This window comes from Apus apus, chromosome 1, assembly GCF_020740795.1.
Source record: "Apus apus isolate bApuApu2 chromosome 1, bApuApu2.pri.cur, whole genome shotgun sequence".
Taxonomy (NCBI): domain Eukaryota; kingdom Metazoa; phylum Chordata; class Aves; order Apodiformes; family Apodidae; genus Apus; species Apus apus.
In genome coordinates, this window is record NC_067282.1 from 90259520 (window position 1) to 90285905 (window position 26386).

Genomic DNA, 26386 nt, shown 5'->3' on the forward strand with positions numbered 1-26386 from the left:
GCTCCCCGCGGCCCACCCGCGCCGCAGCCCGCTACCCAGCGCGGAAGGAGCGGGGGGGGGGCGGGGGGGCGGCGAGTCCTCGCAGCCCCGCGCCGCCTCGGGCCCCTCCGCTCCGCTGCGCTGGGTACGGCCCGGCCGTGCCCGCTCCCGGCGGCCTCCCCGGGGGGCGGAGGGGAGGGGGGAGGGGGCAGAGCCGCATCAGGCCCCCCACTGCGCTCCCCTCGCGCGTGCCGCCGGAGCGCCCGTCCCCGCTCTCCCTGCCCAGGCGGGCTGAGGATTCCCGCCAGGCTTCGGCGTAAAAGCCGCTGCCTCCGGGCTGTGTCTTCTCCTGGGAGCAGGCTCCGAGGGGCCGCAGTGGCCAGGCTGCGGAGCTGCTCCCCCTCTCCCGGGGGGGCCTGCCCCCGGGCTTCCCGCCGGCGGCCGCCTCTGGCAGCGGCGGAAGAACCTGCTGCTGCTGCTGCTGCTGCCGCCGCGACGCCCCTCAACGCCGCGTCCCTGCGTGTGGCGCGGAGGGATCCGCGCAGGCCGCCGTGTTCCCGCCTCCTGCGCGGCGGCCGCCGCCTCCCCGATATAGTGCGGCGCGGGGCGGCGCTGCCCGGCACTGGGCGAGCGGCGCGGGGCTGCGCGGGGCTGCGCGGGCGCAGGCGGCAGCGGGGTTTGGCTGGGCTGCTCAAGCATCTCCTCCGGCTTGGAACTGTCCGCCGGCGCCAGCTGCTGAACATGAGCCTCCTGCCTCTTTACCTGCTCGGATTGCTCCTCAGTAGCGGGCAAGGTAGGAGCGGGGCTGCTGCTTGTGTTTTTTCCTTGTCAATTATTATTCTTACCTATAGTGTTTGCTCGCTCAGATTAACATATAACCGTGAAAGAAATGGAGCAAAGAAAAAATAAATAAATTAAAGCAGTGTGTCATCCTGGAACCAAATGTAAAAGGACCTAAAACTTGCTTCACTCCCCCCCTCTCCCCCCTTATTTTTTTTATTTTTTAAGTCTTCAAGGCGCGGAGAGGAATTATTTATGAGGAACAAAACAAAACAAAACAAAAACCTGGAAGATGCTCTGTTCACTTAGATGTTTTGCATGGGGTTTCGCCTTATTTTGGGCAGCGGTAAACGTGAGAGGGAGATCAAGCGATTAAAAAAGCCACAGCTGTCAGGGATCGCGCTTTAAAATACGCGTCTGGTTGAGGGGAAGGCAACGTGGGCTTCATTTTTAGGAGCAGAGAGAAGTGCTGCCGGTAGATCCGGGGAGAAACCCGACCTGAAGTCCGCTTGCTAGTGTTTCTTCTCCCTTTCCTCAGACTATTGCCCTCGCTCTGCGGTGACACTGAGACCCCGGCTCGGGGGTGGCGGCGGGGGTTTAGGGGTCAGAGGGGAGATGGGGGGGGGGGGGGGGATGGTACGGCCGCCGGCGTGTGCCCTATCCGGAGACTTTTTGTTTTTTTTGTTGTTATTTTTTGCGATCAAGTAACGCGGCGGCGGAGGCAGGTGCGCGGGAATGGGGGCTGGGGCCGCTCCGCTGGGCACTGCGCGCCTCTTGTGTGCGCGCATCCGTGCGGTGCTTCGGCAAAAAACACGGGCTCGAAGGGCTGTGTTGTGGGTGTGTGTGTTTTTTTTTTTTTTTCCTTTGGTTGTGGTGGGGGTTTTTTAGGGGTTGAAAAATCTTATTTATTCATTCATTCATTCATTCATTTATTTATTTATTAAATGCCGCCGGTGTGGTTGATTTGAGGCTTTGTGCTACTTTAGGAGACGGGGAGGCGAAGGGTGCGCGGTGTTGCGGGGGAGAAGGGTGCCCTGTGGTGGGCGATCACCCCGCGGTTCGCCTGAAGTGTCGGGGCAAGTTTCTGGCTTTGGTTTGGGGCCGCAGCGGGCTGCCCCTGCCTCCCGGGGGTTGCTCCCTGCCAGGCGCCTGCAAGCGCGACATCGCCCGCAGCTGGAGGGGCCGGCGGGGTCCTTCCTAGGGAGGAGGAATAATAAGAAATAAATAAATAAAATCACCTGGGTGCCCGTGGGAACGGCGGGGACCGGCTCCCGGTGCTGCCGCCTTGCAGCAGGGGGCGACAGAGCTCCACGGCGGCATTCCCGGCTCGGGCAGTGCCGGAGCCGGGACTGGAGCGGGCGCAGCCGCCCCCGCTGCCGGCACCCAGGGGCACCCCGCGGGGCCGGCGGGTGCGGACACCCGCGCTTCGGGGCACCCCGCGGGGCTGAATGTCTCACCCAGAGAGTACCCTGTGCCCAGTGAGGGGGTACTGAGATCTGTTGCGCTTGTGGGGGGGCGGGGGAGGAGGGTGGGGGGCGGTCAGGCATTATGCTGTGAGATATTAAGGACCTAGAGCTCTGAAGGTTTCCTTCGACGCGTTTATCGCTTAATCTCATACAGTGCAGACGTTTTGTCTCGGTGATAAGTAGCAAAGAGCCACCAGATGCTCCCAATTTATGTAGAAATGCTTTCTCCACCTCGGGATGAGCTCTGGTGGTGTCCTCATTAGCAGCGATTCAGAAACAGTCTGTAGGCTTTTCAGCATAGCCAGCACTGAGATGGCAAAGGAGGAGGAAAACGGGAAAGCTTGAGGCTTTGCATTGATCTACCGGAGCGTAATGTGTATGGAGATGTGCTCTGTTTCCTCTAACGGAGCAATGGTAGAAAGCTAGTTTGTGAGCTGTGATTACTGCAGCGTAGGAGGATTACATAGTTTTGATATCTTGCTATGAAAAATGTCAGGGGATAAATAATGGAGTGACATTCTAGATGCTATTAAGCTGATTTTTTAAAATTATATGGGGATAGATATGAGGGGGTGATGGAAGTAAGAGGAGGAAAACTGAATAAATCTAGTGTTACAAAGTCGTTAGTGGTTTAAATTAATTAAAAAAAAAAAAAGGTTGTGTGTGTGGTTTGTGTAGGTTTTTTTGTGGGTTTGTTTGTTGTTTATATTTTTTTCCCCCTTCTCTAAATAAAATGAGTTAATTGCATTGGAGGCGAGAAGAGCAAGATTTTTGAACTGGCTGTGAAAATAATGGGAACATGCAGCGTCAATCCCCAGCAGGGCAGAGTAAATGGGAGTGGTAAAATATCTGCATATGGAAAATATTCTCATTTAGGTTGCTAGGGGAAAGGAAAATTCAACAGTGTTGTTTTTTGTTATTTTATTTTTATTAAGCATAGTCGTGTGGTGGGATTTATTAAGCAGATTATCTCCTTGAAGTAATCTTGAGAATTTAAAGGAATGATTCAAATAATTTGAGAGGCTATTCCAAAAAACTCTTGGGATTTAACTTTTTCTTGGGAATTCAGTTTTGGGGAATGCTTACATCATCAACTGAAGGTTGTAATATTTGTGAGAGGTTTTTTTGTTTGTTTTTAGGAAAACTGGTGTCATTTGAGTGCTAAGTGGTGACTGACTTTTTGATGCTCATGTAGAGATAAGGAAGAGTGTGGATGGTTACAAAACAAGCTAGTTACTAGGTTTGGATAATTTGCTTTGGAAATGTTGAAGTTATAGGTTGAGGATTTCTATTTCTATATTTCTGGGAAAGACTGTATTAAGAATGACTGAAGCTTTTTCTTTGGGATGTGTTGGTGCTTAACACTGAGGAGAGGGAACTGTGGTGCATTTGTTCTGTTTTAGAATGTCAGAACAAGTAGCAGACAGCAACCCCTTCCCCCAACCCCTTAAGTTAAAAGCTTATGAATGTCATAATTATCTACCAGGGCCAAATAGTCCCTCTCCTAATTTCATCAGAAGGGAGGAGTTTAACTGGCAGTGCTGTTATTCAAAAACAAAAGGATTTTTTCCTTAACCTTTCAAAGCTGTCCAGACAATTCAGCCAGAGTGAAAGCCCCAAATTTAATTAGATTCACTTTAATAAAAACCAAAACAAAATGCACACCCCACACCCCATCAACAAAATAGCCTGCTGCACTCTGTGGATCTGCCTTATAAGATATGTAGTGATGCAAGACTTGGAAGATGAGGCTTTGTTGGATTTTACTAGTGTCTAGGGACACTGACTCAAAATGGATGAAATTGACATCTTCCCAGATTGCAAAATCCTATTTCTTTTATCGCTCTGCATAATACACATTCCTCTAGGTTAGAAAATTCTTATTAAGTTGGAATAGAAAATGTTTTGTTTGTGGAATTTAATCTATTTTGTGCTCATTCAGGAGATTCATAGGAGTGAGTACTCATTCAGTCATTGTGATTTAGGTTTCCTCTTTTCACTGCTTTGATGCTGAGTTTGTTTTGGTTTCTTTTTCTGAAGAGTTTCCCTTTGCAAGTGCTTATAAGGGACTGTTTGTCCATAAGGAACATCCCCCAAAAGAAATGCCAGCATGTTCCTCCTAAGCTCCACAGTGCAGTCACTTTTTAGAATCCTACTTCTTTCTGCTTTCTGCACAGGCAATCCATGAAACTTGGAATTTTAAAAATAAATTATTTTGTCCACTAGATTAAGTGAAACTAATATTTTGTTCCAGTTGTACACCAAAATCTGAAACATATCCTGAGACTTCAGCTAACTGTTGTTTAATGCTACTAGTTGATTTATACAGCGGCATTAATATTAAAATACATATTCTACTACTTCTTTTCACCCTTTAAAAAAAATTATGACAAAATGTAATGTTTGATTTACTGTTTTAGCCTACATAACTCATCTTCTAGTGATGAGAATCAAAATGTCTGCCTGAAAACAAACCTTGTCTGACAAGATGTTCTAAAAGATTGACTTAAGAATGTATGGCTGAGAAATACATAGGAAGTTTTGATTCGTGCACTCCTGCTCAGAATGGAGTTAGAGATATGTTTATTGTTTGCAGTAGCTCTAAATTATTAAAGGTATGAAAGATAAAGTCACAGAGGTAATGCTTTGAAGTCTTTTCTAAATGGCTGAATAGCATAACAGTGACTTTGTCATACAGAACAGTTTATTTAGCTATTTAGATAACTAGTAATTCTTATCTACAAGAATGTTACTGGAATGTTATGATCAGTTAATGTATTTTGAGAACAAATACTTTATTAGTTTGCCCTTTTTTTGACCTTTATGTTGAGGCACCTGTCCCAAGTGATTCATGTTTATTACTGATTGTCTTCCAATGTACTCCAGTAATTCCCCAGTTACATTCGGCACTTGCCAGTTGATTCCAGCACAATGGAGTCAAGTTAATATGAGATTTTGGGAAATACATTTTACAGACACTGAAATTTGTAGCTGTGAGTTGAAAATCCATTACTGGGAGAATAGGGCATAGACTTCTCCAGATAAAGAATTTGAATAATAACTGGAATTATTATTTTTGAAAGTTTATACCAACTAATTAATGCCAGATGTTTTATTTGGAGTTTTTTGTTTGGTTGGTTTTTAGCACATGCATCTGTTTTATAAAATAAAAGCAGTATACTTGATGAAGGGTATCCTGAGGCCTTACCTGTCACAGTTCATTTAAATTTTGTTTTCTCTGTCTCTTAAAACTCAGAAATGGGAGGGATGTATCAAAATCTGAAGACTCATTGAAGCCTGAGAGATTAGATCCAGGGTCGTTGGTATCTGGTAGATTTTGTCGCCTTTTTTTTGATGCAATCAGTTAATCATGACTTAATTCTGACCTAGTCATTATGTCCCATCCCCTCCCTCTTACTGTATTAAACTACTCTGTAGTTAAGGCATTTGAATAATACAATTCCAATTTTGATAACAAGTTTAAAGCTCAGAATAATTTTGAATATTAAATAGAGCATTCAAAGCACTACTTGCTGTTACTTCAAGAATCTGAGTATGCCCAGTTTCAGTAACATATTTCTGCATACTTCTACAAAATCTTTGTATTGCCTTTGTAGCTCAATTTCACTTAATACTGTGATTGTACAGATTTGGATATTTTAAAAGGTTATCAGGAAAATGGAGTTAGTTTAAAGTTATTGATTAACTTCATAATTTGGCAAAATTAAAAGTAACACAGAATATATCTGTAGCACATGAATTACTTCTTAGGGTATGAATGAAAATTCCCTTTCTAAATTACCTTTCCTGTTAGCTAGTATTGAACTGATTATTTACATTGCAGTTGTAGTCCAAGTAGCAATACCAGTTGTTTGGCTGTGAGCTGAAATCCATATTTGGAATTCATGCAAGGTACTGTCTACATCATTTTGCCTCTTGGGTGTCATTTGAGGCACACTATGAATTTGGTTTAAAAACAAAAGCATTACTATCAATTTTCTTGGTACTAAAACACATTGCACCATATTCAGTGGAGCTGCAAGCAATTTCAAACCCATTAATTTTGCAGACCCTTGTGCCACAGCTGAATTTGGCTTATATGAAGTCAGTTTTATACTTCAAGTATTTGGAGAGAAACATAAAGCAGTGTATGCAGATTCTGATGGTGTGTGTTGCAGATAGACACAAACAGTGAGGCAGAAGTAATTTTGTTTCTTACTACAAATATTTTCCTGTACTGATCACAAAAATGTTCTTTATTGTAATAGGAAAGCAGGAGTCAGAACTGCAGTGTTATTATGTCAATGTTATATTATTATGTTATCTTAATTAGTCAAAACAAAGTAAACTAAAGATCTTAAGTTTGGGAGACAAGGTAGAAAAGGGCGATGTGTTAAGTGTGCTGAAGACCAGTTAACAAGAACAACATTACATAGTATTATTTTTAAAATTCTTGGACATTCTCATAAACTAACAGGCTTACTGGGTAAGGATAAAGATCAATGTACTGGAGTGACCTCGATCCATCAGAGACTCAAGAGTTTTAAAGAAACAGTGTAACTATAGAACAGAAATAATATTGTACTTATATAGGTGCTCCCTGCAGCATTGAGGATATGTTTTTTGCATCTATGTGATCTTCCTTAAAAATCTTGGCAGATCTTTGTTGCATGCATTTGTTCTTAAAACTGTTGATATATTCATTTACTTGATACACTGTGTCAACAATTTAAACAAGGAAAAAATGTGAAAAGAAGCCTGAAAAATAGCAGTTGCTGTAAGTAATGGAGTAATACTAATTCTTTGTTCAAATGTTCCATGACATTCATAATTATATGTACCGTAGAGAAGTTGCCCATCTCATGTGTGATGAGCTCAGAAATTCATATTTGTGGACTTCCCAATGATTTGATTATGTCTTTCTATTTTCTTTGGTGCATCTTTCCTACTTATATATATATATATAAAATATATATATATATTATTTTTCCCAGCCTTTTGGTAATAGTTATCATAATTTAACATGTGATAATATGAAGTACTTGAATTTTTAACTGATCTGCATCAGACCAGTTGTCTCGTTTAATAAGTATCTCTTTTGCACTGTTATCCATTTTGCAAGTTCTGCATTACAAGGGCTTAGGGCTTAAAAGTGTTTGAGCGGTTGTCCTGGCAAAATGAATACTGGAAGAGATTTGATCACTGAGAAGATGACTCCAAGGCATGAACACACAGAGTGCAGAGGTACTTGAAAGGAAAGCATGATATTTGAGTAAATGGATATATAAACTGGTTACAGAAAAAAAAAAAAATCAGGATGAAAAATTAAATTCTGGCAAAAAGTAGTAATTCTGGAGCATTATAAGAGCAAGAAGGAAGAGGTATGATTATTCTTAAGATGGTTCTTTATTAATTTATGAAAAGATTGCATTTAAATAGTCCCCATAATGTCCCAGGAGACCCTGGAAAAGGATGTGCTTCTAAGACATTCTTCGTATAAGGGTTTTCAAGGTGTAAAGAAAAAATAATTTTAGATTTCTAAATTATACTTTCTGGAAGAATATAGTTATTTGACTGTTTATCAACCCAGTAATAGGTGTTACGTAGCAGGCATTACTTCTTAATGCAGCAAGAATTACCAGAGTTTCTTTGTACCTGTTGGAAATTCTACTGGTGTCACTAGATGTTGTCTGTACATCTCCGCAGTTGTTTCTAGGAAAACTTAAAAAAAAATCAAATTATTAAGTGTCTATAATATTTTCCCCTTTTTTTAAAATCTATTTGTTGGTTTTTTTCACTTGCTTACATCTCTTTGAAAGTGGAAGATAACCGTTCTTCAGAAATGTAACCTTGAATTAGTTATTTGTATATATAATAGAGAATTATAAAGATAAAATTGCACAACACTGAAACATTGTGGTTTTTTGCTAATCACCTGAATGGTTTTATATCAAAGATCCGTATTTCACAGTAGGTTTGCTTTTGTTGTTGTGTTTACTTTTTGTTCCTGAGTTTCATTTTTGTAAATCTTAGATATCTGGGATTGGAAATTTAAAGTGAAATATACCCAACTGGGCATTGCCATCAGTAATAAATAATACAATAATTCTGTGCTTTCTGTGTTGGGGAATAACACTGTAACTTTAGATTTATGCAAAAACAAATGCTGGCTTTTTTCCAGTGAAGATTGTCTATGGTATAATATGAATGCTACACCTATCAGTAGCCTGTGTAGTTTGTTATGAAAATCATTTTATGCAAGATGAGTTGTGCTGACAGAATTGTGCGCACCCTGCAGCCATGGAACTCCCACTGAAGTCAATGGGAGACTTGTTCGCCAGGAGTACTTTTTAGGGGGTTGTACTGATTGCAGCTTTCAGGGTCTCATTGAAGCTTTCAGGAGTTGTTTAATTTCCATGTGAGGTATGTGGAATTTTCATTTAGTAAAGAATAGAAAATCAAACTCCAACTTTATGCTTGTTTATAGAGTAGTACTGAAAATGTGTGGGGCTAATTGAACAGCACAGAAGACCTTAGAAGTTAAGGGATGTTCTGGTGTGACAGGTTCTACTCAAGATAGTACATAAGGCAAAAATGGTATTTTTCTTTGTGTTTTTGTTAATAATAAAGCCAAAGCTGTATCAGAAGCTGCTCATTTGATTTTCTTCTGGGAACAAATGAAAAAGTTGAGCTTTTTGCAGTTAATCATTATGATCACTTAATTGTTGCAGCCCAGGTCATAGCTGTGTTGGAGAGTTTGCCATTTAAAATAAAAAAATCATAATTTGGTTTTGTTTGTGTTTTTGAGAGCTGTGATTTACTTGCTTGTTTCAGTCTGTGGCTTTGTGACACTAGTCAAAATTGTTCCTTAGACTTCAGTATTCAGGTCATGCCTGTAGGTCTGTAAGCGAACTGTCTGAGTGATCAGACGTTAAATGGATTTGTGCCAGTTTATGGCAGTTCCACACATTGTGTTCAACAGCTTTTACCATTTAGTCAAAATAATCCTCCCCAGCACCTTTGGATTGCATTTCTGTGAATGCTTTTGGATTACACAGCCTGTGTACATACAGAATTAACATTACTGGATTTGAGAACTCCCTCATAGGTGATGGTCTCTATACAATTCTCCTAAACTCTTGGTAGACTTGTTCTGATTTTAGCATTCTTAGAAGGAAATTTACAGATGCTTGTTGAATGTCATGTAGTGCATTTCAGTTCTAAGTACATGATTTGTGCACATCCTGCTAATTTTAAAATGAATTTTGATCTTATATTCACTTTTTCTGGGTAACATGCAGACATTATAACAAATAAAAAACATTCCTAATTGTGTTCTGAAACCTCTGGAATTACTTGCTTTGCTCTGTGTGGCACTTGACATACCACACTCCAGTAGCCTTTTTTCTTTCTTTTTCATCCTAGGGACATGAATGAACACTTTATCTGCTATATGTAAAAGCAGATCTGGCTGGGGAAACAATTGTGTCCTATAAAAGTGTTGATGACAAGAAATAGACTCTGCTGTGAACAGTGTTTTACATTTTTAGCTACTTAGGATCTAATTGAAAACAAAGGAACGACTAACCAACCACATCTAAATAAAAGCAAGAAATATTCCTCTTCAAGTCCTTTTACTTTTAAATGGAGTTCCAATATTTGTTCTTCTGTGTCCATTTTAGACCAGGAAAGATAACTGTAGCCATTGAATGGACTGAAAAATTAAGAGACTTTCTTATGTAAATATTATAAAAGCTATTCTAAACAAATCTTACTAGGATTCTTTAAATTGTGATTAGTGAATGTCATTATTGATTTAATACACCTTAAATGTGCTTTGACTATTTTCCAGGCTGTGAAGCCCACTCAGTACAGTCCTGAAAGATTTCTAGGTAGTCTCTCTTTAAACCCAAGTCAATGAAAATTTGCATTGCAGAAAACCTTGTTCTGTTCATAACCACACTTACTATATTGTATGTGACCTACATGTATGAAAGTACCAACACCTCTGTCTGTCAACCTATAGAACAATCCATTTCTGCAGTGACATTCTAATTTTACATTTGAAAATATCATAATGGCTTGTAACTATGTGTGTGAGCATTTGATCAGAAAAAAAGTGTTTTAATGTTGGGGGGGGGGGGGGGGGGAAAGACATTCAAGCAGTAGGAAGGTATTTATTAAAGGTGCGTATTTTCCTCTAAGAGACACTTCTTGGTTGGGTTTGGTTTTTTTTTTAAGGGAGGAGGATGTTATGAAATAAAACTTTATTTTTATAGTTCAGGTGTGTTTGAAAGTATCACAGAATGGCTCTGAAAGATTTTATTTGTAAGACTGGAAGACAATCCTTACTTAAAGGTGTGTTCTGCATGACAGGCCTTTTGTGTTTAGCAGAGTTGTGGTTTCTGTCATAAGAACACTGAAGACTGAACAAAGGTCAATTGGACTGTTTCCTAGAGATAGAGTAAACATTGAGCCTTGTTTGTAGAAATCATGACAGGCTATGTGGTGACACTTTCTGTTAACATCTGAATCTGTTCTTTTTACCTGTTGTTGACTCTTGGGGAAACCTTGATCCACTTATCTTGCAAATAGGCTACCGTGAGGCTTTAAAAATGGTGGGAAGAGGTAATTTAGGCATTCTCATAAATGTTCATTAGATTCATAATAACCTAGAATATCTCTGCTGTTCATGTTTCCATTTGAACTGTAGCCACATTTACAAATATACGTGTTGCAAGTTTATTTTGCTTGAATTATCAAATAAGGTTTAAAAAGTAATATCTTAATGTTCTGTTACCTGAGGTTTTTCTGAAATTCAGTCTTAAAAATAGCTGCATGTCTGTGACAAAGAATTACTAAACTAGCAAAAATGAGAATATTAAGTTTTCTAAGAAGTTGTTAGGAAAAAAAAAGCATAGTGAAGCAAAAGCTACTTTCACACTGAACACTTTTGCACAAAACATTTGTCTTATCAGTCTGAGTGTAATTGTTCATTAAATATATTTTGTTGGGCTTACTGCCTAACTACTTTTTTTTTTTTTTGTCTTTACATTATAAAAATATTTTTGGTATCCTGCTGTCTTACAAGAAGTAAAATGAGTGATGATTGGAAACAACATTCTCAGATCAATTAAGTTAATGGAGACCTTTGCGCTACATCCTTTTGGCAGAATTTCTCTTCTCTAGCAGTGTGTCTTCACTTGCGCTGTGCAATGTAACTGCATTGTCTGAATTGAAATTTGAGATATGATGTTAGGAAGGCAAATATTTTTGTGGTAAAACTTTTGATTACAGCCTTTTACATTTGGTAATACAAAAAGGGCTGATTTGACTCAGAAATTAAATATATGATTTGTTGGTAATTACAAACAACAAGTAAACAACATTTTTTTTGTTATTAGAGTAAAGTATCTGTATTTTGTTAAGTATGTAGTCTGTCTGTTCAATGTCACATGTATAGACGCTCAAATTATGAAATCTATTGTAATAACTCACACAGATGACATCTTTGTTAGCCTGAAGAGAGAATCTAAAGAATGTTAAATATGGATGAGTACTTTCGTTTTTTTTACTTCAGAAATAATTTTTGGAGATCAGAGAAGTGAAGAGTTTTATTTTTTTATGTTTGCCACTAAATAATGTTTTTTCCATAATTATCTTTTCAGTGCTATTGATGAGGTCTAAAATTACTTCTGTATACATCTCTTTGGAATATGTATGCCTCCCAGTATCAATAACGTACTGATGAATTCTCAATATGAAATGTACTAACCCTCACAACACTTCCAGCCTAAACATGGGAAAAGTAGGGACGTTAGCAGTTTTGCCCACATGTTCTCTTCTAAGCAGATGCAAACTGTCCTTGTGAATACTCCCAGTTAACTGAAGACAAACTAGCTCCAAATCAGAAACCAAAACTACTGTTCCTGCAATAGTACTTGGACAAATTGTTGTTATGGCTTATTAACATTAGCACAGGTTTGTGGTAATTACAGATGCACAAATTGTGATTAGGTTGGATCTGGCCAAGTCAGAGCATGCATCTGCCTGCCAAAGATTGTGTTGACATGTCCACAGCAAGATAAGGGCAGGATAAATGCAGAGATCCTTAAGTTAAAGAAAATCCACAACAGTAAATCTAAATGGCACAGCATCATCTTTATGGTGCAGAGTGCCTACTCCTGTCAAGAACAGAACCGAAGGAGGACTTTTGACTAAGTATCATAGATTGGTTTGGGTTGGAAGGGATGTTAAAAATTATTTAGTTCTGACAGTTTCAAGGAGAGGGAATTGACAGCTTCCTCGGACAACCTGTTCCAGTGTCTCACCACCCTCAGTCTAAGGAGTTTCTTCCTAATATCTAACCTAACTCTACCCTCTTTCAGCTTAAAATCATTAGCTCTCATCCTATTGCTACATGCCCTTCTGAAAAAATCCCTCCCTATCTTTCCTGTAGGCCCCATTCAGGTACTGGAAGGCTACTACAAAGGCTCCCTGCAGTCTTCTCTTTTCCAGGCTGAGCAACCCCAGCTGTCTCAGGCTGTCCTCAGAGGAGAGGAGGTCCAGTCCTCTGATCATCTTCATGGCCCTCCTCTAGACTCAGTCCAACAGCTCCGTGTTCTTCCTGTGTTGGGGGATCCACAGCTGGACACAGTACTATAGGTGGGGTCTCATGAGAGCAGAGTAGAAGGGGAGAATCACCTCCTTTTACCTGCTGGTCACTCTTCTTTTGATGCAGTCTAGGATACAGTTGGCTTTCTGGGCCGCAAGTGCGCATTGATGGCTCATGTTGAGCTTCTCATCCACCAACACCCCCAAGGCCTTCTCCTCAGGGCTACTTGCCATCCATCTCCCAGCCTGTATTGATGTGGGGAATTGCCCCTACCCAGGTGCAGGGCCTTGCCCTTGGCCTTGTTGAACTTCATGCAGTTTGCCATCCACGTCCCTGATAAAGGATGTGAAGCAGTGTTGATCCTTGTCACCTGAGCAATGGCACTCATCATGGGTTTCCACATGGACATCAACCCGTTGAACTCAACTCTTTGCGTGTAACCATCCAGCCAAGTTTCTTATCCACTGAGTGTACATCCATCAAGTCTGTTTCTCTCCAACTTAGAGACCAGGATGTTGTGTGGGACAGCATCAAATGTTCTGCACAAGTCTCTTCCTTTAACCACCGACGCTGAAGCCCTGTTGTAGAAGGTCACTAAAAATAAATAGTGAATTTTGTCATAAGCTGTGACCATATTGACATGTATTGTTTCCAGACTAAACCTAATTTAGTGTTTCTGCAATATACTTGTTCACATTTCTGCTAATGTCATAGGCACTACTAGTGTGGTTAAGAGCTGTGCATATATTACCTAAATACAGAAGATGTCACAAAAAACAATACATTCAATTCAGTCTCTCAAGTCCATGGTACAATTTGTACCCTAAAATTTGAACCAGCTTTTTGGACACTCAGTGTTATTCCATAAATTATGGGAAGCCACATTGACCTCTATTCTGACTTTGTTAGGGGTGTGTAATTTGACACATTGTTCTGGAAGTTGAACAGTTTATATCCATGAAGTAAGAGTCAACTAATACAGTTTTGGAAGACGATTCAGTACCTGATTCAAACTGGTATAACTGAGAGCAGGTCAGATAGTAGTGAGAAAGGAAATCCTGGTTTTATAAGATCAGTAATACTTGAAAAGTGTTTTAAGTATAAAAGTCATAACCGCATCTTCTTTCAAAATGTATATATTTTTTTTCTTTACACAAAATCAAAGATTAGATCTTGTGGAGAACCGACCTCCACAAAAGATATGTCTCTCAACCAAATTGACTGCGATAGACAGACTTAAACAGACGAAAAGGAAAAAAAAAGGAGAAACGGCAACACTGCAGGGAGGGGGCTGCGGGCCGGGGCTTACACAATGAAGGACAGGGAGAGCCAAGCCCCACCTTGCTGTGTTTGCAGCCAGGACCCAGCCCTTGCAGGAACCAAACCTTGGGACTGGGAACTGAGCAGACAAAAAAACTGCTCGTTAAGGGTCATAATGGGTTGTTGCCGCCTGTTGTCTGCTGCTGCTGGTACAAGAGAGAGAGAAGTAGAAGAAGAGAGAAGAAAGTAACAGGAGACCAGATAAAAGGGAGCCTTCTGTGGCTGGAAAAGGGAGCTTGTTCCTGCTTACTCTCGAGGAGCCTGCTCGGTGAGGAGCTACACAAACAGAGCCAAAGAAACAGAAGGGAGCTGGAGCACACTAAAAAAGCTGAGATCACTGCTCTGTCCCCAAAGCCCTCCATCACCAAGCACTCCTAAAGCAGCCCTTGCAGCCACGTTCCCGAGGCCCAGCCACAGCTCCAGCCCTGGCAGCCATGCTCCTGAGCTCCAGCCACAGCTCCATGTCCCTGCCATCCCCTGGGCTCCAAGCTGCCCGAGCAACCCCAAAGCCGCAGGAGCTGCAGCCGCGCTCCCGAGGCAGCCGTCGCTGTTACTCCTGTCAGTGTTTCTGAGCCGGGAACTGTAAGACTAACCAAGAAACCCTTCTTTTCCTGCCTTCTCTTGCCCGCGCAAAAGTAATCGGCCACACACACACACGCATACACACACATCACGTCGACCCTATACGGAAAAGACTTCGGGCTCTCTCTACCCCGAATTATGATAGTCTTTCTCTTTACCGACTGAGTACATTTGCATATCCAGTTTTCCCCACAGACACACTTTGAAAGCAGTTACAGTACAGTGGTATTTTAAACACATCATCTGTGTATGTATGTGTGTGCGCCTGAGAGGAGTATATCAATTGGTTATACATCTGGTGGAAGCAATCTGGTTCTCAGCCAGGGACGCGCTCACCGAAGTGATTAAAAGGCTATGCTGATTATATAATTAGTGTCTGAAAATCCTGATAAACAAACAGGGCCATTGTGCCCAGGATAAGGCGGCTTCGACCCACAACCGGGTTCGGACCGCAACAGATCTGATGGACTGAATACCAACCATTTCTAGACAGTAGAATACATATCAATTTAAACAGAGATGAATTATTTTATGAAGTATGAGTGACTGTAGTTTTCTTGTTAGATCATTGCCACCAGACAGGAAACCGGGGTTCTCCCATTGTGAAGCTTTGTGACTTAATAGAAAACTTTATTTGTGCCTCAGGAATTTTGCCTGTTGATATGGCCCAATGTACGTACTCTGAATCAACTAATTCAGGCACAAGAAAGCAAAGGGAGATGTTAATGTTGCATCTTAGACAGTAATCATTACTCAATGTGTTTGATTTCATTTTAATTCTGTCATAGTCTGTGAAACAGAAATACAAAATTTTTATTGCCTCATTTTTTCTTTTTTATATTGAAGCTAGTATGTGAATGTGAAGTATCTCTTTAGAAAATAAGCCATACCCCTGTGGTTATGTGCTTTTCCTTAACTGTACTGAGATTCCCCATTTTATTGATGTAAAAAGAAACTTGATCAAGGTCACACAGAAAGTCCGTTTTGAATCCGGAATTAAACCAGCTGTCCTGACTTCATTCCAGTGCTTCAACAGTCACCCTGCTTTATTTTATGTTAAAATATGGAGTGAAAACTTTTATAAAGTGATTGTAAAGTGATTTCGCTGTTGTTCTTTATGGTTGTGCATGCCAATTCCAGCAACTCTTATCTTAAATGGGCTTTATCTGAGGCTACAGCATTTGTTGTATTTGATGATCTGGCATTCCTTTAGGATCATAAGGAGTATCTCCAGAAATCCTTATTTAAATCTGCATCATAGCAAGTGGAATTCTTGGTTCTTCATTTTAAGAAGACAAGGAAACAAATTAGAAATGTGCTTTTTGGGTGGGAAACTAGATTGGGGGGGAGGAAAACAGCAACAAAAAAATTCCGACACAAAACCAAAAGCCGCCCTACAGATTCTGTAAGTTCTCCATTTAGATGTTTTATGTTCTTCAGTCACTATTCTGACACTACATCAGAAATTACTTTTTTTGTAGTTTTGAAATAACAGTTGTCATGATTTACCTATTTGAAGAATGAAAGTGAATAACCAAATTGTTGTCTTTCCATGGCCAAACACACTGTTTTGGGTGTTCAAGGCTGGTTGTGAATGTTGGATTGAACATTGGGTGAGAAAGATGCTGTCAGTATTGGTAGGCTCAGAACCTCACCAAACTTCTTTCTTCTTTCTTGCAAACTCCATTCACTAAAATTGCAAGACTGGGTATCTGTAGTGTTGGGGTTTTGTATCTATTTCTGGAATTAAGGTGGACCTACTTTTGTCTTCCAGAGTTATGATTCCCTTTAAATAAAAGTGGGATGATACTACATAGTTGCTTTTTTATGATCTGCAAACACATTGAAATACTAGTACAAAAATGCTAAATTAATTACTAGTAATATTAATTAGAAAAATAGAAATAGCAAAATAGTTATATAAATTCCATAATCTGTTAACATTTTTAAAATAAGCAATTATTTTAATTATGCAGTCATCTTGTGCAAGCATTTTGAAGGGTGCAAATGCTGACGCAACCTGTGTAGATTCTTTAATTCACACAGTAAAAATGGGGAGGGCTCTGAAATACTGATAGGAACACACATTCTCTGATCCCCTACCACAAATGAGAGAACAGAGTGATTAGAGGGGCAAAATGTGTATGTTCACTGCTTTGTTTGTATATAAAAGAGGTTAACTATTGCTGCAAATTGGATTAGCTGTATAAATAGCAGCATAATTTATTTAAAGGCAGAGCTCAAAGGCTTGGAAAATAATAATGGAAGACCAGAAAGGGAATTGTAGAGAGAAAGATAAGGAGAATGCAGCTGTGCTTCTGTACAGGTAACTCAGGTGACTTGTGTATATCTGGATTTATTTTAATACAGCAGAATTTCTTTGTGTTTCAACCATTGACAATGTAGAGAGCTTGAGACTCAACATTACAGCAGAATCTTTAAGCCTATATATGTAAGGGCTGTTGAAATTACATATTTAAAAACTGTCATATTTCATAAACATACACCTCCTTCTGAGTATCTATGAATATTAATACCTATATGTCTTCGCTTAATGACTTGCAGAAATGATGATGTGCCTTCCAGATGGAGATATATATAGTTGGTTCTTTGAAGTCAATAATATCACTTCTATTTCACTTCTTTAGTGTTTGGATTTTGTTCAGTGTAGTCTCATTTAAATAGTGAAAGGAATGTTTTGGGAAGGTTCCCTGCCTGCAGCCATGGTCATGGCAGTGAGAGGCACAGACAGGTGGCTGTGTGCCGGCTCTGCAGGGATCTGTTCATGGTCTGAGATGCACAGCTCCTCTCCTGCCTTACACAGCACAAAAAGCAGAACATCTTCCTTCCTTCCTGTAGGGACTGCTCAGATGAAGAACAGTAACACCATATAGAAAGGTAGTGCAATTTGGTGCAAGCATATTGGCGCTTTTTTTTTTTTTTAAGAATTCTTTTATTTTTTTAATTATGTTTGATTTTTAATATATATATATATTTATTTTTTTTTTCTGGTCTTTAATTAGCATCTTCTCCAGTGAGGTTCACTATATATTTGGAAGACATGAAAATAGTAAATGCTTTCAAGTTTGCATGTCATTTAAATCTTTCTTGAAATGATTTGGGTATCTTAGTAGAAAGTATCCTTTTTTATTATTTAATAAAACTGGTTTTGGGTTGCAGTTTGGTTTTTTTGTGTTTTTTTTTTTTTCCTTGGTGTTTTGTTGTTTGTTTGCTTGTTTTTGGTTGTGGTTTTTTTTTTCCTCTTGTGTAAATAGGCTGCTTGACAAGAACAGTTACAGTTTTATTAGAAGTTACAATTTGTTGCATGTAATATGTACCTTGATTTTTCTAATCTTGATGGTTTTACAGAACAAATCTTTATCTTCGGTAAATGAGATGTTTTATTTAGATTCCAGTCTTTAATGCAGCCTTCTAAAGAAGGATCTTTTTGAGTGCAAAGTTCGTTGTCATGCTGCTACTGTGTGTTTCTGACCAGAATGCAAAGTAGCTTTAATCCATACATTCTTTTTTTCCTCTACTGGGATAACTGCCAAATCTATGTCAGCGATTAACTGCTGAATGTGTCATCTGTAACAAAATCAGTTCATTGTTTCTGGACTAGTTAACAGTCAGTTAAAAGGCAGGAACAGCTTAAATGAAAGGGAAGTACTGCACTTTTTGTGTCTAAAATATTCAGGTTGTTAAAACTACTTAGAGAAAGAAAAAAAAAGAAAGTTCTGAGAGGGATTTTCAGGTAGGCAAAAATGCAAAGCTGATTCATCAAAACATGCTAGATCAGTGGATAATTAAGTTATCTGATTAAATTATAGTCAGTTACAGGTGATCTTCAATAAAGGGTTATATAATGCATTATTTAAGCCTCAGTTTCACTCATAGGAAAAGTAAAACAACACCCTCCAAAAAAAAAAAATCTCAAACCAACAACCAAAAAAATCCATCAACCCTACAAGAGTCTAAAAATAGTGGAAGTGGGAGAATATTATTCTTTAGCATGTGCTTGGTGCAGGAACAAATGGTTTTGAACTGATTGAACAATTCTAATCTGAAAATGGAAAGATAACTTCCATCTACAAGAGCAAGAAAAAATGTGGAATAGCCTTTACAATAATGATTGTGTAAAACTATGTGATTTTAAGAAGGACGTAAAGGCATTTGAAGAGTATATTGTAATGCTGTGCCTACAGAAGGACACTAGAATCTCTTACCTAAAGAGTAGTATTCTGCATTCTCGACTGAGTTATTTTTGGAATCAAACCCTGAAATTTCTCCTTTAAGTTTGAATTTACTAAATAAGTACATTGAAATTAACTACTTAATTAAGTAATAACAGCTAATAATTGAAATAATCAAATAATAGCGTATTTTTTCAGGAAAGTTTTTCTAGAACTTTCAGATGTGTAAAACCTGTCCTATTATTTACCTAGCAATGAGAATTAACTTTGTTTTCCTTCATGTCATTTTTTCATTATGCATTAGCAATGATTAATTAAGTAAAAAATCTGAGATTTAAAGTAGATAGCTTTTCACTACTATGTTTAAGGTATGGTTGTATAGTCTACTTATATACACTGAAAGAAATGCTTTGTAAATGCTTTGACTTTACAAAATAACTAGCACTTCTTAAACAATGGAAATAATAGAAATTTTGACCATTAGAAAAAGAAAAGCATGAATTGTCTGTGGAACTGACAAAAACGGTTTTGGGGACCTCTAAAGAAGAATCTGGTGTTTTAAGAAGTCATAGCCAAGTAAGCTTCATGAAGCTGTCACTGAAAACATGACATCTGCTTACCAGTATTTGTATTCTTTGCAGAGATGATCTGAGGAAGTTGCTCATCTTGAAGAGCAAGGATTTTATTTGGGATTTTTGTCTGTGCTTTTAAAAAATTATTGATAAGGTTCTGGAGAATCATTGTACTATCTGCAAAGAGAAATATTCAGAATTGCTGATTCTATTCCACTAGTCATAAGACAGTTATGAAATATAAAGCACCTTGAAGCTAGCAAATTATTATAGGTGGAAGAACTGGAAGAAACAGCTGATTCTTTAAACATCAGAATAGATGCTCTCCAATTTACAGAATTTATGAGTGTAATAGTGAAATGCATAAGAAGTTGTAAGAAAACACAGATGACGTTTTGTAAGATAGATGAACTTTTGCAAGTTTAGATGATGCTAATTTGTCACTGCTTTCATGTAACTACTCTTCACATCGCAACCTTGTATACTTATTATTCAAGTATTTAATACAAAGAGAGGGTTCTCAAGGTTATGGAAACATCTGGTTTCTAGTTCTTATTTGTGTTCAGATGCTTTTTCAGGCTCACATTAAATAATGAAATGGCATCATAACTCGATTTTAATATGTCCTTAGTTGGCAGATCTAATCATTGTTTCCTTGTTAAACCTGAATGTTTATTTTTTCAAATTTTACAAAATACTAACCACGGGATTTCCACCTGAATTCTCTAAACACACTAGGCTAAATTTAGTTCAGTGAGAGACTTCTAATTTAGAAATAATGTGCTGCTTTTAAAAACACTTTTGTAGCACATAATCTTAACTTTGATATTTTATTCTTCATTTTATGATACATTAAAACTTGTGACTAAGGAATGCAGTGAAAATAAATATTGTAAGTTAATTTGTTTTTGCTTATTCTCTGTCATGATTCTGTATTTTAGAAAATATAAACAAATGTAATTAAAAAGACTTCATATCTGTCATAAGATTGATATATTTTATATTGTGCTCTCTGCCCAGAATGGAGATTCTGTATTACAAATTAAATTGAACAGAACATTCTCAAGTATATATCATGAGAAGATTAATATAAAAGAATGTAAAGCTGGTGCTTTCAAGAGCAATTACATATGAAAATGACATTATTTTTTATATTTAGTAAGTCCTGAAGGACTAAACCAAAACAAAAATGTAATGGAGAATAGGGAATGACATCCCAAATATCAAGAAGAGACTGATGCCCAATTATAGTTTTTGTGCAATTTTAAATATCTCAAAAATTATGTAAATCCAGAGCTAGACATGTAAAATTAATGAGCATTTTTCACATGAAGAACTGTTTCCATCTTTTATTTGCTCTACATTTTGTAGTAAAGCTAAATTGGAAGTTTGACATTTTTTATTTTGTTTCTGGCATGAAACGTCTTGAGAACTTCTCCACCAGCGTAGCTCCTTATAGTCCTGGTATTTTTTTATACTGATGTCTGCATTTGGAAAAGGGAGAAGTTTGCAAAGACTGTGTGTTGTAGGAACTGCGATGCCTTTGGCTGGAAATCTCCAGAGGGCCAAATGCTGATGTGGTGTCTTCCTTGTTTTTCAGCCCTCTTTTCTTTTTACTCCTTGACTTCATTACATACATCCAGTAAAGCCTTAGCGATGAAGGGAACTCTTGCTCTTCCTTCCTGTTACCTAAAGCAGGGAGGTGCGTATGCTAGTGTAGATCATGAAAACAGCAGGGTGACTCTACTACATCATTCAAATGTTGCATTTGCTTTTGTTTGTTTTCTAAAGCTGTTTATATTCTCCTCGAACTGCATATTGAATTGTGAAGCTGGCACAACAGACCTTGAGGAAAACCTTGTACTTTTCCCATGTAATACTGCAATCTCTCTCTGAAGAGAGCAGCCATGTAATGTCTCTGACAATTGGTTTTTTTTTTTTTGTTACTGTCTCTTAAAATATACACTTGTCTGGTTTTCTTTTGAATGTATTAGAGAAGCAGCAGTTGTGACTAACTGGTCTCATGCCCTGTTTGCCCTGAATTACTTTTACTTTTGTTTCTGTGAAGCAGTCACACATGCACACACCCTCCTCTAGGAGAAATAGTATAGTGCTGCAGGATTACATTTTAACTGATTCTCCTCTTTGGTGACTGCTGCTGAGCCTTCATAATGAATTTCTGTATGTTCTGAATTTTTAATATTACATCTGAGAATATTTTCAGAATATTTTTTATCTAGTTTTGGCTTCCATGTATGTTAATGTTGGCAGTAGGTACAAAGTATATGCCAGAGGTAAGCAGTTAAATTCAGGTTCTGTTTTCATTGTTTGTTTAATTTTCAATAATAATTTTAAATTATTAAATTATTCCCACTGTCTCTGTAAATAGGCAGCTTATTATTAAATCGTCTCCACCTGGTGGCAGTATTTCATAACTAGCAAATATAGTTAATCAAATATAGTTAAGTCAGATGAGCATTTATTGCTTAAAAAAAACCTCTGTAGATTAAATATTTTAAAGCTGAACTGTGGTGTCTTGTATGTATTTTGATGTAAACACTATGTGAATCTTGAACTAATAAGTATCCCATGAATAAGTGCCTTTAAAATGCAAGTCAGTTGCCAAATGCTCTGTTAGCATAACTGTATTAATGCCTACATTACTTCACTTAAACAGAACAATGCAGGTACTTTGATGGGTAAAGTCAACACTGAAAACTGTTTTACATATATTCTGCTTATTTTTGCAGTTATAAAATATGGATTAGGTTGTGCAAGGTTTGCATAATGTGTTGTCTTCAGGCATATTTTTGTATTCTGTTTCAAAGAAATGCTCGTTGCTGAAGTGCTGAATTGCCCATTTTCCTCAGTGAAAAATGAAACATTTTCAGAAGAATAAAGGTAATATCAACCTGTCTTATCAAAATATGCTTTTAAGAACGTACCTACAAGGCTTTTTTTTTCTTCTTTTCATCTCATATTTGTCAGAACAAGATTTACATTTGAAGTTATACAAGCAATTCCATATTATTTAAGAAAAAGTCTATGTATTACTAAATATGTACAGAAAAATGTAATTATTTGGGTATCCAAAGCTGAGTGTTATTGTTTTTTTCTTACAAATAAAGTATTATCTTAAATGTTAAACATTTACATCTGTATCTAAAATTTCAGGGGTACTCCAGAGTGATTCTTTGTGTTCTTTTGAAAAGGAAATTAGATCTAATGCTGTATTTTTTAAAATTCCTGTGGCCAAAGGAAGCTTCAGCATCCCTAGATGGTATAAAGTGCTTTTCCTGGCTTAAGACTTGTATGAAAGGTTCCTTTCCCATTGGGAGAGATTTTTAAGCCAATGGTTATGGTTTTTCCTGTGGAAAACACTTAGGTTGGTGTTAGTTTTTTTGTGTGTTGTGTTTTTTTGTTGTTGTTGTTGTCAAACGATACTACTGTTTTAGTTGCTATAGTTTGAAATTACAATGGTCACAATTATATTTCTTTACTGATTTCTCCCACTTTTCCCCCCCCAAAAAAAAAAAAAGTCATAGTGTCAAAACACCTTTATCAGAGCTAATTTGCAGATGGGAACTTGTAGCAAATCATATTTTGCTTCTTGAAAAGCTTTTACATTTATTTGTTTGTATGTTTTATTTTTTCATCTGTTCAAATATATCCAATATTTTTTTTAATTTTTGTTTTTAAAAACAGACCTCTATTGAACAGACTTTATGTAGTGTAATTATTTTGATACTGCTATTTTGAAAATGTGCTGGTTTGTGACGAGTTCTTTATTGGTTTAAACACAATTGTAAAGCATATACGGCTTGAGAATCTCATATGGGACAGCTAAAACGAGTTTGTTAGAGGAAAAAAAAAAAGCAATCTAAAAGGGAAGCTTGTATCTTTGTGGCGAAGTCCATGGTCTGATTTCAGACCTTTTCTTGATGCTTGCATGTCATGTAGATTGTTTTTTTGAGCTGGTTTTGTTTTGGTTGCTTGTGGGTTTTTTTTGTGTGTATAGCTGAAATACTTCTCAAATCATCCTCCTGGATGAGAACTAAAGAATTAGCCTTTGCTGAATTCATTTTAGGCTTAATCAGCCACAGAAACTGTGGTCTATAAGCACTAAATACAAAGAGCAAGGGACACAAGATACTTACTGCTGTTACTGAAAGCAGCATTTATGTGCAGCAAGACTTAAAATGTTTTAATATGCTGACCTTATTTTTATGCCCAAGTCAGATACTATGATGTCTTTATACTGCCTCAGAAGTTCAGACCCTCAGATCCCCAGCTGTCCATATTATCTCAGAAAATTTTACCACTTTTAAATCTGATCCTTGCTGTTTTCCTTCTGGAAAAGCAAGGAGGCTTCTCCTGTGGCCAACTCATTCTTCTTCACTTGTGTGGTGTGAGGGTACATAGCAGCCCTGTGAAACCTGCCCTCTCTGTTTCCCTTTGTGTACCTTCTGTTAGAGGAAGCCTATGGGTGTCTTACTTCCTGTGTACAGCTCCCATATCTTGAGTCACATTCACGACTTGGTGGCTAGTTTTCACTTTAGCAGAATCAATATTGTGTGCTGTTGGTTGGTGTGTGGATTTTTTTGGTAGTTGTTGTTTTGGGTATTCTTGGGTGTGTGAGTTGTGTGTGTATTCACAATGATGGAGGAGACAAAAGCTTATTTTATTTTGCTGCTTGCTGTGTTGAAAGAAAAACAAGGAGACAGCTGACAAAGTAGACAATAATAGACTAGATGAGATATTTGAAAATTTTGTTAAGGTAAACCAAATAATTATTAGGTTAATACTTGAGCAAAAATGACATAGCTGATGATGAGAGAATAAGTACTTATTGCTAAGTACTTATTACTTCTTTAAAATTGAGTAGTAATACATTCCATCATTGTTGTAATGATGCCTGAAATAGTAGAATAAAACATAGACTTTTCATCCTGATTTTTCTCAAAGTACTTCTCTCCCCGATAAACTATTGTAACCTGAACTAATCTGTGTAAAAGAAATAGGCATCTGAAAGCAAGCAGTTTTTTTAGGACAAGAACAACAGAAATATAACCAAACTGTATTGCCTGATGTAATGTTCGTGCTTCTCCCATAGAGGATATATGCTTTCAACTGAATTGGTAGTGGAGCTTATTCTATAACCTGACTTCTCATCCCCAAAATAGTAGAATTTGATGCTACAAATTGGCTGTGAACTTAGACATCTGCAAAGAGTTTCCATATTTAGAATGGCCTTTAATAAAAATTCTTGTGTTGTGTAATGGAATTAGGTTTCTTCATATCACCATTAATTTTAATATTAAAGAAATTAATCAAATCTAAACAGCTGAGTGTTTATAAGGTGACGTAACTATACGCATGCAATTGCTGCTACCTCCAAAATGAACTGTATAATCACATTTTGTGGAAAATATCTTAGGGTGATGCACCCTAAGGGTTTAGCAGTTATAGGATATCATCATATCCCTGTTGAGATTTAAGGAATTATTTCTAATTGTACATTAACATGTAGTTAAGACTGGTTCTTAGGCTGGTTCTAGTAAGTTAAACTTCTGCAATATATATATACACAATAATAGACTATTTTTAAATTTTCTGTTTGTTTTGTTTGTTTGTTTTCCTCCAAAAGCATTGGAACATCCTGAGTTTTAACATTCTTCCAGTAACGGTATGAATGAACTGATAGTATCGTAGCATTCCCTTGTCTGGCACTCTTTGTGTATATCATAGTATTCAACATTGTCTTAAAGAGAAAAAGCTTTATGAATAAATGTAGTGCTTTTAGAATAATAATGGTTATGCAGTAGCATTTTAAATATATACTGTGTTTTTCGTACCTTTCTCTGGCCTCTAAGTCAAGACAGGACAATAAGGTAAAATTTTACTTACTCAGTGAGGGAGTGAAAGTTGGACTCCTGATTTACTGCTGGAGTTGCCAGGATGTTTTTATTTGGGGGAAACTGAATCCATACTATGTCAGAAAGACAGATGAACTCTTACACACTCAGTTGCTTTTCTGGTGGTTCTTGGAATTCATCCAAGTGTATTTCATGGTGTGTTTCAATACAGTGCCTGGTACTTTGGTGCTTTGAGTTGAAAAAAATTTTTCTTTAATAGAAGTGTTATTCTAAGGAGTAATATGAAGTACTGCTTAGTTGGTTTTGTTGTTGTTGTGTTTTGTTTAGTGTTTTTTTTTTCCTTACCCTCTGACTTTCTAGTCTAAAAAATGTATGTAAACTATTTTTGGTCAGGAATTAATTAAGAATATACCAGTGTTGAAATTAGGTAGCTGCACTTCTTTAGAAAATACGTGTATACTTTTAATAAGACTGAAATTTCAAGTGTCTAAGCTGCTATGTGTTTCTGGAGAAGTTAGAAACTGTAACTTAGCTTTATTTTATGAAAAGTCAGTGGCAGGTGCAGCTTTTCAATTTAAATGGGTTATTTTGGTATTAGGGGTAATGACTTTAAACTGGATGAGGGTAGATTAAGGCTAAACATTAGGGAGAAATTCTTCACTATGAGGGTGGTGAGACACTGGAACAGGTTGCCCAGAGAGGCTGTGTCTGCCCCATCTCTGGAAGTGTTAAAAGCCAGGTTGGATGGGACTCTGTGCAACCTGGTCCAGTGGGAGGTGTTCCTGCCCATGACACTAGAGGATCTCTAGTTCCCTTCCAACTCAATCAATTCTATGATTCTATGATATTTATGGTGTAGTAAATCTACCAGTGGTTTGAAATTAAAGCTGCAGCTCAGTGTATGTAGTTTTGCCACTTAGTAATGCATACTAAAATTCTGTGTGCCTTTTTTTTGTGTGTGTGTGGGTATGGTATGTTTTTTTCTTTTTTAATAGTCTCTCCC

General features: G+C 38.0%; 1 protein-coding gene across 5 annotated transcripts in view; it reads left to right on the top strand.

Moving 5' to 3' along the window:
* Positions 1-657: 657 nt before the first annotated feature.
* NCAM2 (neural cell adhesion molecule 2) overlaps positions 658-26386 on the top strand; it is a 274687-nt gene continuing 248958 nt past the window's right edge. For all 5 annotated transcript variants that reach the window (XM_051642874.1, XM_051642883.1, XM_051642891.1 and 2 more), the window contains exon 1: positions 658-772. In XM_051642874.1, coding sequence (XP_051498834.1) covers positions 721-772 — 52 coding nt within the window. In that variant the 5' untranslated portion in view covers positions 658-720. The remainder of the gene's footprint in view (positions 773-26386) is intronic.